Source organism: Gouania willdenowi, chromosome 8, assembly GCF_900634775.1.
Source record: "Gouania willdenowi chromosome 8, fGouWil2.1, whole genome shotgun sequence".
NCBI classification, from domain to species: domain Eukaryota; kingdom Metazoa; phylum Chordata; class Actinopteri; order Blenniiformes; family Gobiesocidae; genus Gouania; species Gouania willdenowi.
In genome coordinates this window covers 23,773,221-23,785,565 of record NC_041051.1, presented here as the reverse complement: position 1 = coordinate 23,785,565, position 12,345 = coordinate 23,773,221, and the positions used below count along the sequence as shown (strand labels likewise).

General features: G+C 39.8%; 1 protein-coding gene across 1 annotated transcript; it reads left to right on the top strand.

The window, feature by feature from the left end:
• The first annotated feature begins 734 nt into the window (after positions 1-734).
• On the top strand, positions 735-12,141 carry ube2z (ubiquitin-conjugating enzyme E2Z). Its single transcript, XM_028455961.1, has 7 exons — positions 735-1,643; positions 5,380-5,452; positions 6,173-6,360; positions 7,082-7,193; positions 7,970-8,082; positions 8,167-8,257; positions 9,012-12,141. The coding sequence occupies exons 1-7, from the start codon at positions 1,261-1,263 to the stop codon at positions 9,192-9,194; spliced, it is 1,143 nt and encodes a 380-aa protein (XP_028311762.1). The 5' UTR covers positions 735-1,260; the 3' UTR covers positions 9,195-12,141.
• The last annotated feature ends 204 nt before the right edge of the window (positions 12,142-12,345 follow it).

The following is a 12,345-nucleotide window of genomic DNA, read 5'->3' as shown; positions in this document are numbered from 1 at the left end:
GGAAGTCATTTCACTGGTGTTTTTGTTAGGATTATGTCAAAATACTACAATTTTGACCAAAATTAAAGCTTTCACCATTAGAGATTCCTTTAAATATGAATACTAACTGGATTAGTATAAAAACTAATGTTTCTGTACATTGTGAACTACTGTATGGGTATTAATGGGAATATAAATGTCTTCCAAGCCTTTAAAGTGAGAATGATCCTTGTACCATGATCAGGATTGTTGTTCCAGATAACTGACAATATCTGGAAAAGAGATTTGGTGCTTGCCACACGTTTTAGCTCTCTGATCTTGGTGGTTCACTTTTGAATTTTGTCATTTTGAGAATTTTTTTTCTCATTCTCTGTGTTTTTTGACTTATTTTGTATATTTTTTTTTTTTTTTTTTTTTGTCTCTAAGTTTTGTTCATTTTATTTTCTGTACTTTTGTTATTAATATGGCTTTTGCAATCACTGTTTGTCATCATTGTGTAGTTAATGTCATTCTGTGTTTTAGGGTAGTTCAGTGTATTTTCGTTGTCCTTCTTGTACTTGTGGGGTTTTTGCTGTCATTTTGTGTATTTATTGGGTCATTTTGTGCGTTTAATTTGGGGCCCGCTCATAATTAAACCGAGGGCCTCATGTGGCCCCCGGGGCCTCCAGTTGTGTGCACCTGGCGGTGGGTGTGAGGTTTCTGTGACGCTTGTCACTTCCGTCGCTAGGCGACGCTGTGCAACTTGTGACTTAACCGCAGCTCAATGAAACCGTTACAGGAAGAAGAAAAGGGAGAAACGTTAAACGTGATTGTCACTACCGGAACATTCAAGAAATATATCAACACGGGCACCACAGACATTCCCTGTGATTATTTTAATTATTTTAATTATTCTTTAAACTACAGTATCACGTCCCAGCAGCTCTGTAGTGAGGATTTTGAGTGAAGGAAGTGACGTAGTCCAGATCCGCTCCGTGAAAGGATTCGGTAGTGACAGCGATCAATCCGAAGTTGTGCTAGTTGTGAAATTTAAATTTGGTGACCTCATTAATCGAGTCCAGCCAGAGTTCACCGTCTTTGTTATCGATATATCGGAGGCCGAGGGTAGTATCCTCCGTAGAGGCCCGGGGACTTCCAGCGGAGGTAGCGACACGCAGCACTCATGTCGGGGAAGGACTGCTGTGGTTCCGCGGCCTCAGCGACCTGACAGAGACCCTACGAACCGAGTCAGCTTTCCTTCCACACAACTCACCTGCGTCGACCGCGCCGTTGTTCTGAAACATGGCGGACAGCTTCCCGGAGGAGTCTGTTAACGGGCAGGGCAGCGGGTCTCCGGCTAACTCAGTGCCGAGCGGCGGGGCTCACTCCAGCGCTAACCCGGCCTCCCCTCCTCCTGCTGCCGCCGCGGACGCTGTCCCCACGGCCGTGGTGGCTCCTCTGTCCACAGGCACCGTCTTCGGTAACGCGTTCAGCCACGGCTCGTCCCTGCCCGTGGTGGCCGTGTCTCCCACCGTGCACTCCTCCTCTCCTCTGCCCGCGGTCGGGCTCGGGGTGGCAGGAGCGGGCCTGCTGTCCCAGATCCACGCCACCTCATGGGATCCGACTGTGAGCACGGACTGGGACAACGAGAAGGCTTCCCAGCAATGCATCCTGAGGATTAAGAGGTGAGCCCAACACTGTGCTGGTTTCACTGGTTTCAGTGGCACTGGAAGTTGAGCTTAATGAGGATGTTGCTAAAACTGGGATCTTAGTTTTTATGTGCTGGAAAGTAAATTTATTTCATTTCCAAAGGTCAGATAGGGTCAGTTTTATGGTGCGACTTATAATAACTTCCTTGTCCAAAGTTCACTCCCACACATCACTGTGGCTGTCCTGCAGGAGGAACATTATCCACCCTGTAGGGCTGGGATGTATATCGAGTTTTCAATTTTGGCCATATAGAAAATTACAATATTGCTTATATTTATTTAAAAAATATATTTTTTTTTTACCGTATTTTGTATAAAAGTACTTGTTTTAGGAGTCGTTGATTCTTTCTTAACCCAGATCTTACCCTAAACATGCCACACTATACAAAACTCACTCACACATGCTGTCCCTTATATGAGTAAAAGCTAAAAGTGGCACATATTGTGCAGCTGTTACTAAATGTGCTTGTGTGGCAAATTGCATCAGCAAATTTGACCTAGAATTCTCATTTTCTGGTTAGACTTTATTTGAATGAAAATGATCAAGATCTATATTGCATATCGCCATTTTGAGAAAAAATATCGTAGTGTGAGTTTTGCTCCATATTGCCCAGCTCAGACACCCAGTTTCACAAACCAGTAGTTCATGTGAGTGTGTGAGTCATGTCACTGCAGCTGCTGACTTTCACTTTGACTCATCAGTGTGTAAACAGGGCTGCAGTACTGTACACCATTCTTTTATTTATTGATTAATCCATCAATTTTCTGACCGATTACTTGACTAATCATTAGATAAATCACATGTTTTACACTGTCTTCGTGCCTCTTGTTCTTATTCCATAACTGACAGATTTCTGTGACACAGAAAAAATCGTTTGAAGCTCTTTTTATTGCACAAAACAAACACAAGCATCTAAGCATTTGTATATACTGTAGGCATTATTTAGAAAAATAAAGGCCAAAAAATCTGCCTCCAGGTAGAGAACAGATGATGTGACGCACCCTGGGAGTGTCAGGCCCGTGACGTGTCCGTCCCTCTGTCTGTGGTGAACAGGAACTGTTTATTGCATTGGCACAAATCTTTTGTGGCATCCTAATGTGATGTTTTGTAAACAGATGCCTACCTAAATTGTTGCGTGTATACCTTTTTTGATTTGTACATACTGTATGTATTTGAAAATGACCTTTTAAAGTTAAATTCTATATTATAAACATGGTTCATTAAACATATTTGTGGTTTTCACTGTAAAAAATCTCTTTTTGTACCCTGATCTGATGTTTTTTGTGTGGTTTTAGGTCGAATGTGTTTATATAATGTGTGAAAATGGGAATTTAGCTAGAAATTCACATACTGAAGTTGTGCTGTGAACAAATATACCAAACAAAGCAAGGTAAACATTTTGATGGTGAGATATAAAGGGAAAAGTCGTGAATTAAAAAGTCATCAAAAATGGCCAGTTATATCCTGGACTTCAGAGGGTTAAAGTTACATTTTTTATGTTAAATTGTTATTGTTTGTTATTTTTTTTTTGTTTTTTTTAGATCAACATATAAAACGTTATATTTTGAACATTTGAAATCACAGAGGGTACTTGTGATTTAATAACTCTGAGCTAAATGCAGCTGAACCGTTCCTGAAACCTCTAATTTTCCGTTTAAAAATTTCCCAAATTGTCTATCAGGGTTTACCCTTTTACGCACGTTTCACTTTTCAATTGCGTTTCATCTCCTCACCCTGCTGAAATCACGTGGGATTACGTCGCTAGTGTGACGTTAGCCACCCTGCTAACCCTCTGTCACCAGTTTAACAGGAAAAATCCCATGAAAATGTGTGATATGATCCCAAAACATTTTTTGTGAAACCTTTAATTACCATCAACCTCACCGTCACCCTCACATTTTACACTAAACCCCACACAGCTGTGTGACTGGAGAGGCTTCTGCTGTGACGTGTCACAAGGTGAACTGAACTGATCACCAGTTCAGCTAATACACCATGAGCTAAACCTGTCTTTGTACCAGAGCCTTTTCACATTTGAATGCAGTCATAAAAATCTGAATTATAGACAATAAAAAGAATGGACGGGACAAGCTCCCTGGTGGAGTGAAGCATTAATTTTCGAGCTCTTCCTGCTGACTGGCTGCAGTATAGGTCATAAATCCCACCTCCTCAATGATAACGGATAGGATGTTTGTCAAACTGTAAAGTTAAAATACTCGTCACATAATGTTTTTCTAAACCTAAACTCTGCTGTGGCCATGAGTTATCACCCTACATTGTGTTCAAGTGCTCATTTTTCTGTGACGTCTGTTTTTAAATAAGTTATTTGAGGTTGAAAAGTGAGATTTTACATCATATATGACGATGATTGACAGCCAAGGGTCTTGTGCAGCTCTTTGTGGATAGCATAAGCAGCTACGTCGTGAAGGTAAGCCGAGACGCGTGATTTTCTTCATTTTAAATAGAGTACGTTTAGATATTTGAGTTGAAATATACCATGGTTTTGTGCTAACCTCTATGATCTGAACAAGCCGTTACCAAGGCTCCTCCCGCCGGACCCTACTGCACAGACTCTGGTTTCAAATGACAAATATTGCAAGATGGAAGAGCCCCTAAGAGCCGCATTTTGGCTTCAAGACCGTTGAGTGTGAACAGCTACAGTGCACACCCACTGATCCAAACCAACATATTAAAAACACACTTCAGATGAAGCGCTACATTCTAGGGCTGTAGTCAACCAAGGAAATGGTTGGTCGACCAAGACTATGGCTCACGTAGCGATTAGTCGACCAAAAAGAAAACCGTAGAATGAATGAGCAGGTGGAGGAGGACGAGGAGAAAGTAAAAGAGAGACAAATATTTTGTTTTGGCTTTTTTGTGGCGCTGATTTGCTTTTAAACACAGACCATTTATGATATGAACCTTATTCAAGCTCTGGCCAGAACCCGACAAAGCAAAAGTGAAACCTACTGATCTGACAGACATTAGGTATTTATATCAGAGCCCGACCTGAAACCGACAATTAAAACCTATTTTTTCCTCACACAAATGACATATTTACATTTGTTTTAGTGGTTAGCCTGCTATTATTAATAAACAACTGTTAATGTCAACATCAGATCAGCAACTGGTCTCAACCTGGGGACCACATTTTGCTACGATCATTAAATCGCGACCCACATTTTGTTAGAAATCAACCAATCAAATTCATTTGAAAACACACACACACAATCTTTTTTAAAACATAAATGTAAATATTTTCCTGTGCAACATGCATTTCACAGCATGCCTGTCAAAATAAAAGTTTCTTTCAAAATAAACGACGAGTCCAACATGAGAGTCTTTAAGTATTTATTTATTTTTGTCCAGCTTTCCGTGACCCACCCAGTACAGGTCCGCGACCCACTTTTGGGTCCCGACCCACCAGTTGAGAATCGCTGTTCTAGACGTTCAATCACCAGTTTTTGAGTGAAAAATAGTGTTTAAATGTGTGACATTGTTTTAAAACATAGAGGGAGGCATTTTGATTTCATATTGGGGCCTGTTTTTAAATACAGAGTGTGAGAAAAAAGAAACAAGTCTGATGGATTTTTTCCAGATTTTTTTTTTTCTAATTTTCTGTCTGTGATCACGGGAGATCGGGGTCCTAGACATGTGTCAACAAAATAAAATGGTTACTTAACTTCCATTTTCCACCATTCCTATCCATAGGGACATCATGTCCATCTACAAAGAACCTCCACCGGGAATGTTCGTCGTTCCTGATCCTCAGGACATGACCAAGGTATATATGACGACTTTTTCACCCTCTTTATTTGGCTTTTCAAATCTTTCTCAACACAAACCTTCATCTCTTGCTCCTGGTAACGATCCATTGTGCAGTTGCTAGTAATCATTTCAAAGTAGTTTCATTTGTGAGCAGTTTGTGTATAACAGCGAATGGGAGCGTATCGATGATGTCGATGAGGCTCTTTTGACAAATTGAGGTTAAAAATAATTGCCATCATGTCACATAAGCTCGGAAAAACTGCGAGCTTGCAAATATTGTGGAGTTTAATTGAATTTGTGTATTTGAAGGGACTAAAATATCTACAACTGAATAATTTGCTTCCCCCAAGATTTTGAGGCCATTTTGTGTGATTGTTGTGGCCTAAAAACGGCTGATTGTTCTTTAGCAATTAAAAATAAAATAAAAATTACAACAGAATTTGCAGTTTTTTAAGACTTTATTGTTTTCTATAACTTTGCATAAACTGGACAATTTGTAAAAAACAAAACAAATCCAATTGCCACAGAAAAGGCTTCAGATTCACAACAACTAAACAAAATATGCATCATTTTCATCACATTTTAAAAGTTTACAGTGCAGAGAATGTAAACACAAAATTACTGGAGAAACTTTTTGTCCTGCGGGCCAAATTGGATGCTCTCAAGGGCCGGATTTGGATTCTCTGATTGGTTTCAACCTGTTATCTGTTGTGTAATAACTGCTGTTGTTTTTTAGATCCACGCTCTGATCACAGGACCTTTTGATACACCATATGAGGGGGGTTTCTTCCTCTTCCTGTTCCGCTGCCCCCCTGATTACCCCATTCATCCACCACGAGTCAAGCTCATCACCACTGGACACAACACTGTTCGCTTTAACCCCAACTTCTACCGCAACGGCAAAGTGTGCCTCAGTATCCTGGGGTGAGTTTCTGTGTAGGGATCAATCCTCCCAGATATGGGCAGCGTTTATCACAGGGGGCGGGGCCACAAGCATGTCATCGTATTTGCTCTGAGCGTCACATGATCAACATTCATGTCAACATTAGAATAATGACCAATCAGAGTATTAACACAGGAAACGACACAGTGACAATGTTCTTTTTGTTGTCATTTTGTGTGTTTTTCTGGTAGTTTTGTAATTGTTTTGTGTACTTGTGCTTTGTGTTTTTCTCTGTTCTCACTATGTAGATTTTTTCTGATATTTTTGTTGCTGTTTTCTGTGTTTTTGATACAATTGTGTGTATTTTTGTTGTTTTGTGTGCTATGAGTCATTGTGCGTTTTTTGTTGTCATTGTATTTATTTTGCTGTCATTTCTGTCTGTTTTTTAAGTAAAATTGTATTTTTCCGTGTTTTTGTCGTCATTTTAAGTATTTTGTTATTTGTTGCTGGAGTAATTTTGTGTTTTTCTATTTGTATATTTTTTCTTTTATTTGTGTTTTTCTTCTCATTTTGTGTATTTTGCTATATTTCTTGTATGTTTTTTGGAGTCATTCTGTGTAAACTTGGAGTCATTTTTTGCGTTCACCTTGCAGGCTGACCCAATTGAATCCGCCTGTCGCCCATATCTGCTGTAGGACTGCTGATGTTCACAGTGTGCTGTACAACTGACTGTAACTAACATGTTTTTACTGATGTGTGAAGAACATGGACCGGCCCAGCCTGGAGTCCAGCTCAGAGCATCTCATCGGTGCTCATCTCCATCCAGTCCCTGATGACAGAGAATCCCTACCACAATGAGCCAGGCTTTGAACAGGTGAGCTTTACATAGTGTTTCACACAGATCACTGAGCTCAGCAAAAACAGGACAAAGTGGTAGATCGCTTCAAAAGTAAGACCTGACACGACCCGAGCCAGAACGAAGCCGATTCCAATTCAAAGTGCGAACTCGTTAAAGCCAGACAATATTCAGTTCTGTGCACGCACACGTTTACATGTTTTTTTTTTTCTCCCAGCATCCATTTGTGCATCTTTCTCAATATAATAAAAATACATTACTTTACGGCACATTTACCACACAGTACCAGAGTCTAAGTTGGGCTCGTGTAAAATATAGAATTTAGGATTGACCAGGGTTCAGACAAAGCTCACTACCTCAAAAAAGTAATTAACTGTGGAATTAATTAATCGCGATTAACACATTAAAGTCCCATCCCTACTTAAAACGTTCCGCCATTCTATGAAATAAGACATACACAGGTTATATACTGTATATGAACTTTAATAGTAGTCTGATATTAATGAGGTACGTAGGATGCAAACTACCTCAATCACGATCAGGCAAAGATCAGGGAAAACTTAGCTTTCACACAGACAAACTGGAGCAGAGAAAAGTTAATACCCTTGTTACACATTGATCTACACTTATTTAAAGGTGATTCGCTATAATCAGTTGAGCTCTAATTCACATATGATAAAAACGCAGAATGATAACGGCAGAATTGAGCATCTGCTGTCGTGAACCTTTGTATTTTTTTAACAAAACTGAACCAAAGGAATTTTCAGCGGAATCTAATGCGTCCATGTTTTCAGGAGCGCCATCCAGGGGACAGTAAGAATTACAACGAGTGCATTCGCCATGAAACCATGAGAGTAGCAGTGTGTGACATGTTGGAGGGCAAAGTTCCCTGTCCTGAAGCTTTGTGGTGAGTCATCTTTACCTTCGGTTTTAGCTTTTATAAAGCCATCCTTTTTGTATTTACCAATAGATTGTGTTTGTGTGTGTGCAGGAGTGTGATGGAAAAGTCCTTCCTGGAATACTATGATTTCTACGAGGGAGTCTGCAAAGAGCGTCTGCACCTGCAAGGACAGAACATGCAGGTAAATATTCCTCCTGGAAAAATGGCTTTTTCTTCCAAAAAGTAACAGAGACATGAGTAGCTTGCGGCTCTGACCTTCATTTTGTCCAGTCCCAGCAACTAAATAAATAAATACACTATATAAGAGAAAAGTACCTAAAAAAGACTCAAAAACCTTCAAAATTACTTAAAAAAACACAACATTACTCCAAAAAACTCAACACAGTGACAGAAAAGTACACAAGATGAATACAAAAAGACAGAAAAATCTAAAAAAATGATACAGATCACTGTTCCTGTGGTTAAAAGGTGTGCCGTAGTATCTGTGACAAGTCACAGACATGCTCTCCTACACTCCAAAGTAGTGATGCATGATATTTTTGGCTAATATCGGCTTTAAAATTATGTATTGGATATCAGCCATGTCGCCGATGTATTGGTTTTTTTCCATGATCAACCATTGGACATCATATGCACATCGCCATATCGTGCACCACTACTCCGAAACAACACAAAATGAGAGAAATACACAAAAATAACAGAAAAATATACAGACGAAAACAGTAAGAACACACAAATGACTAAGAACACATAAAACGACAACCAAAACACACAATGAAATGTTTAGATTTTCTGAACGTTATTGTTGATGATGTGGCCCTCGGGTCAGACCATCACATTTTTGGGACCTCATTGTAATAAGTGGGTGTCTGTGATTCAAACAGCTGACTGTTTGTCTCTGCTGTTGGTTAGCTCTGCTCTTTTTCCCTCTCAAGGATCCGTTTGGGGAGAAACGCGGCCGCTTCGATTACCAGGGCCTGCTGTCCCGCCTCGGCTGCACCCACAGACGGGTCCGCGAGAAAAGCCTGGCAGAGGACGAGCACGAGGACGACGGCTCGGCCTCGGACAGCAGCTCCTCGGGAACGGACCCCGACAGCCAAGGCAGCTCCCAGCCCTGATTCGTGTTCGGCTGAAGAACTGTGGAGGGTTTTTGTTTTGTTTTGCAGTCGGAAAGCGACGGCTCCAGAAAGCTGCCGTGCCTGCATTAAAGTTATGTGTCAAAGCAAGTGCGAGCATCCAGATGTGAAGCAATGGAGTGGCAGTGTCCTTCTGATTCTGCTCGTCACATCAGTGACAGCCTTGTAGCTCAGCAAAAAAAAAACATCCATATTTCAGTCGTGTAAGGCTGAAGGAGGAAAGAACGTGTTGGTTAACGATGTAGCGGTACTGCAGCTGATAGCAGTCTCTGTGGACAACATACAACATGTTGGATTTAGTTTGTTAGAGGAAAGAGAGTTAAACAGGCCTGAATGATATGAGAAACATAAAACTACTGTAAAGTACTTTATCTGCGGGTTTGTTTAAGAAGCATTAACAAACCATCTGGGCGTGATGGGGGCGGGGTTTGGAAGAGGCGTCGGTTTATGACGTCCTGCTGATATGAGTCGTGAAGCAGCAGAGCTTTGTCACAACTCGCTTTGGATGTTTACTCATTATTTTTTTATTTCAAAAGCTGTGGCTGCATTCGACTTTACACAAGGAAACCAAATCTTATTTTTTTTATTCGTCAACAAGAATTTAAAAAAAGCAAAACAGTCCAAAAGGACTCAACGCTGTATTTTTCTGTAGGTTATTGTTAATGATACGTCACCGCTGCATGGCGCCCTCATGTCTGTCCATGTCTCCGTCACTGAGAGAAGAACCCATGAATTTAATGTGAGGTCATTAGTACGAGTTCCTGTGTTACGTTTCCATTAGTTTGGTTCTATTCTAAATATTAACATCATTATTCTCCTATAGAATTTTATCAGTGCCTTCAACATTAGTGGACAGACTCATTAAATATTCCACCTAGCTAATATGTCGCCTGTTGGATTCTAAATGGCATAAGGGATAATATACTGAATAATCCTAACATATGAACAACTTTACCTATTCATAAACTTTTTTTTTCTCAGTCTTGATGTTTGGATAAAGAAAACGATTGAAAGGTCACAGAAATGTTTGACCTGGATGAAGGAAATGCCCACGTCCACAAGTGGGCCAAATCTATGGCCACGCCTCCTCTCTAAGGTCACGCCTTTTCTTATGTCACATGACCGTGAGTGCTCAAGCAAAGCTTCTGTTTGTTGGTTCAGCAGTTTGACGTCAGTGCACAGTGATCTTTGGATTCTTTGATTTTGATTATGGGGTTGAATGATTATTGCTTTCAAGTCTAATGCATTAAAATACAAATCAATCAAGATAGATTTCCATTTGTGCTGCTCCGTGAAACTCCGTAAGGTCCGTATGTTGCTTGGAGGTCAAAGGTTCCTCGTCTGCACGTTTTTTACCAGCAGGGGGCAGATTTGACAGCTGATATTCCTTCCCCTGTGAAAGTGTCTCATTGACAATGAACACAGCATTGTATTGGGGATGCACCGACACCACACACACACACACACACACACATGAAAATACTGGACAATATTAGACAAAAGGAATAGGGGAGAGAAACATTTTCTATGAAGCTAGTGTGTAGTTTCCATATTTGAATCAAACAAAAATATCAATTTGTATATTTGCCACTATTTTCCCCTGGTGGTAGAATTAACAGGCCTTAATTTTAAAACAATTGCATGCAACTGGTATCTGTTCTTGGTATTGATTAATTTTAACAAGCACAAGTATATTAGTCCCTACTTTTAATATTTTGTTTATTCAAGCTAAGGGTTCAGAAACATGGAGCAATCGTCACATGATGGTTTATCACAGGGAAGCTCACTTTATGTAAAGGTTATACATAAGGCTGACGTTATGCTGTCATTTGCATGAATAAGGTGCCATAAAGGCTGTCATTAAGTGTTTGTTAAATTATGACACAATTGGAGCTATGTTGGCATTTTTTGGTTTTGGTGGAGGGATTTAGTGGGGTTAGGGTAACGAATGACAGTTAAAGAGTAACATAACACCAAACCCACCTTTTTTTTTTTTTTGCTGAATACATATTTATTTGGGTATTAGGTAGTGCTGTTGTGTTGATCCTAGTCTAACTTTTAACATTTTAGTAAAAGACTGACTGGGCGTGTCTTACTGCTTCAGGAGTAACGCGCTTAGTCGAGGAATTTTTTTTTAAGGCCGTGGCTATTGATATGGAAGCGTATCAATAGACAGCTTAGTCTATCAGTACGCAGCGCCCCTCATTGGCCAGTTTAGGTGGCGATGAATGCACCACATGACTTAAAGTTCCGTCAGTTTTATTTTAGCTCATATTTATTTTTAGCTACCCTGCTAACCCTTTTATTTTAGCCCTGGAAATACCCTGAAATGTATATTTTTTTGTATATGTATTTTTAAAGGTGAAATTTGCCGTGTTAAATTTATTAAAATGAAAAAAATACATTTCAACAGTGAGATGCGAAGGAAGCAGAAGGAAGAATTCGATAGTCAGGCGCCCCCTAGTGGCAGGTCAGCAGAAAGCGGGTTTAGTTACTCTTTAATGAAAGTCTTCATGACACCTTATTCATGCTAATGACAGTTGTCCTGTCATAATAATGACAGCGTTATGTCAGCCTGTCCGGCTCTCACGTGGGAATTGTGAGTAGCTACTTGTCATCTCTGCTTCACTGTTTTTTTGTGTTGAAAATACGACATGCTTTATTTCTTATCTTTTTCCATTAAAATATTTGACGAGCAATCAATAGTTTTTTCACAAAATATGTAATTGCCAGAATACTGAGTGGTACTGGTGTCCTTAACTGGGAGTGTTTCTCCTGTTTGGCTGTGTCGTCTAGTGACCATGGTAGGATTTCTGTGTGGCTGTTTGAATCCTGGATGATGAAAAGAAAAAATCTATTCCAGGTCTTCTATATGTTGGTATTGTACAGAAATCTGTAGAAACTGAATAAAGTGATGTTTAGTCTTCAAGTTTGATTTGTCAGATTATAATCTGTGCACCGGATAGGAAGGAGATTGCATTGATCAGTTTAGTGCAGCTCCAAAACTAAATACACAAAAGAAGGAAAAAAAACCCCAACACAAATGACATTACACAAAAATGAAAATAAGGAATTATTTTTAAAAAGCACACATACAAAACGATAGAAAAAAAAAAAACAAATTATACCAAAA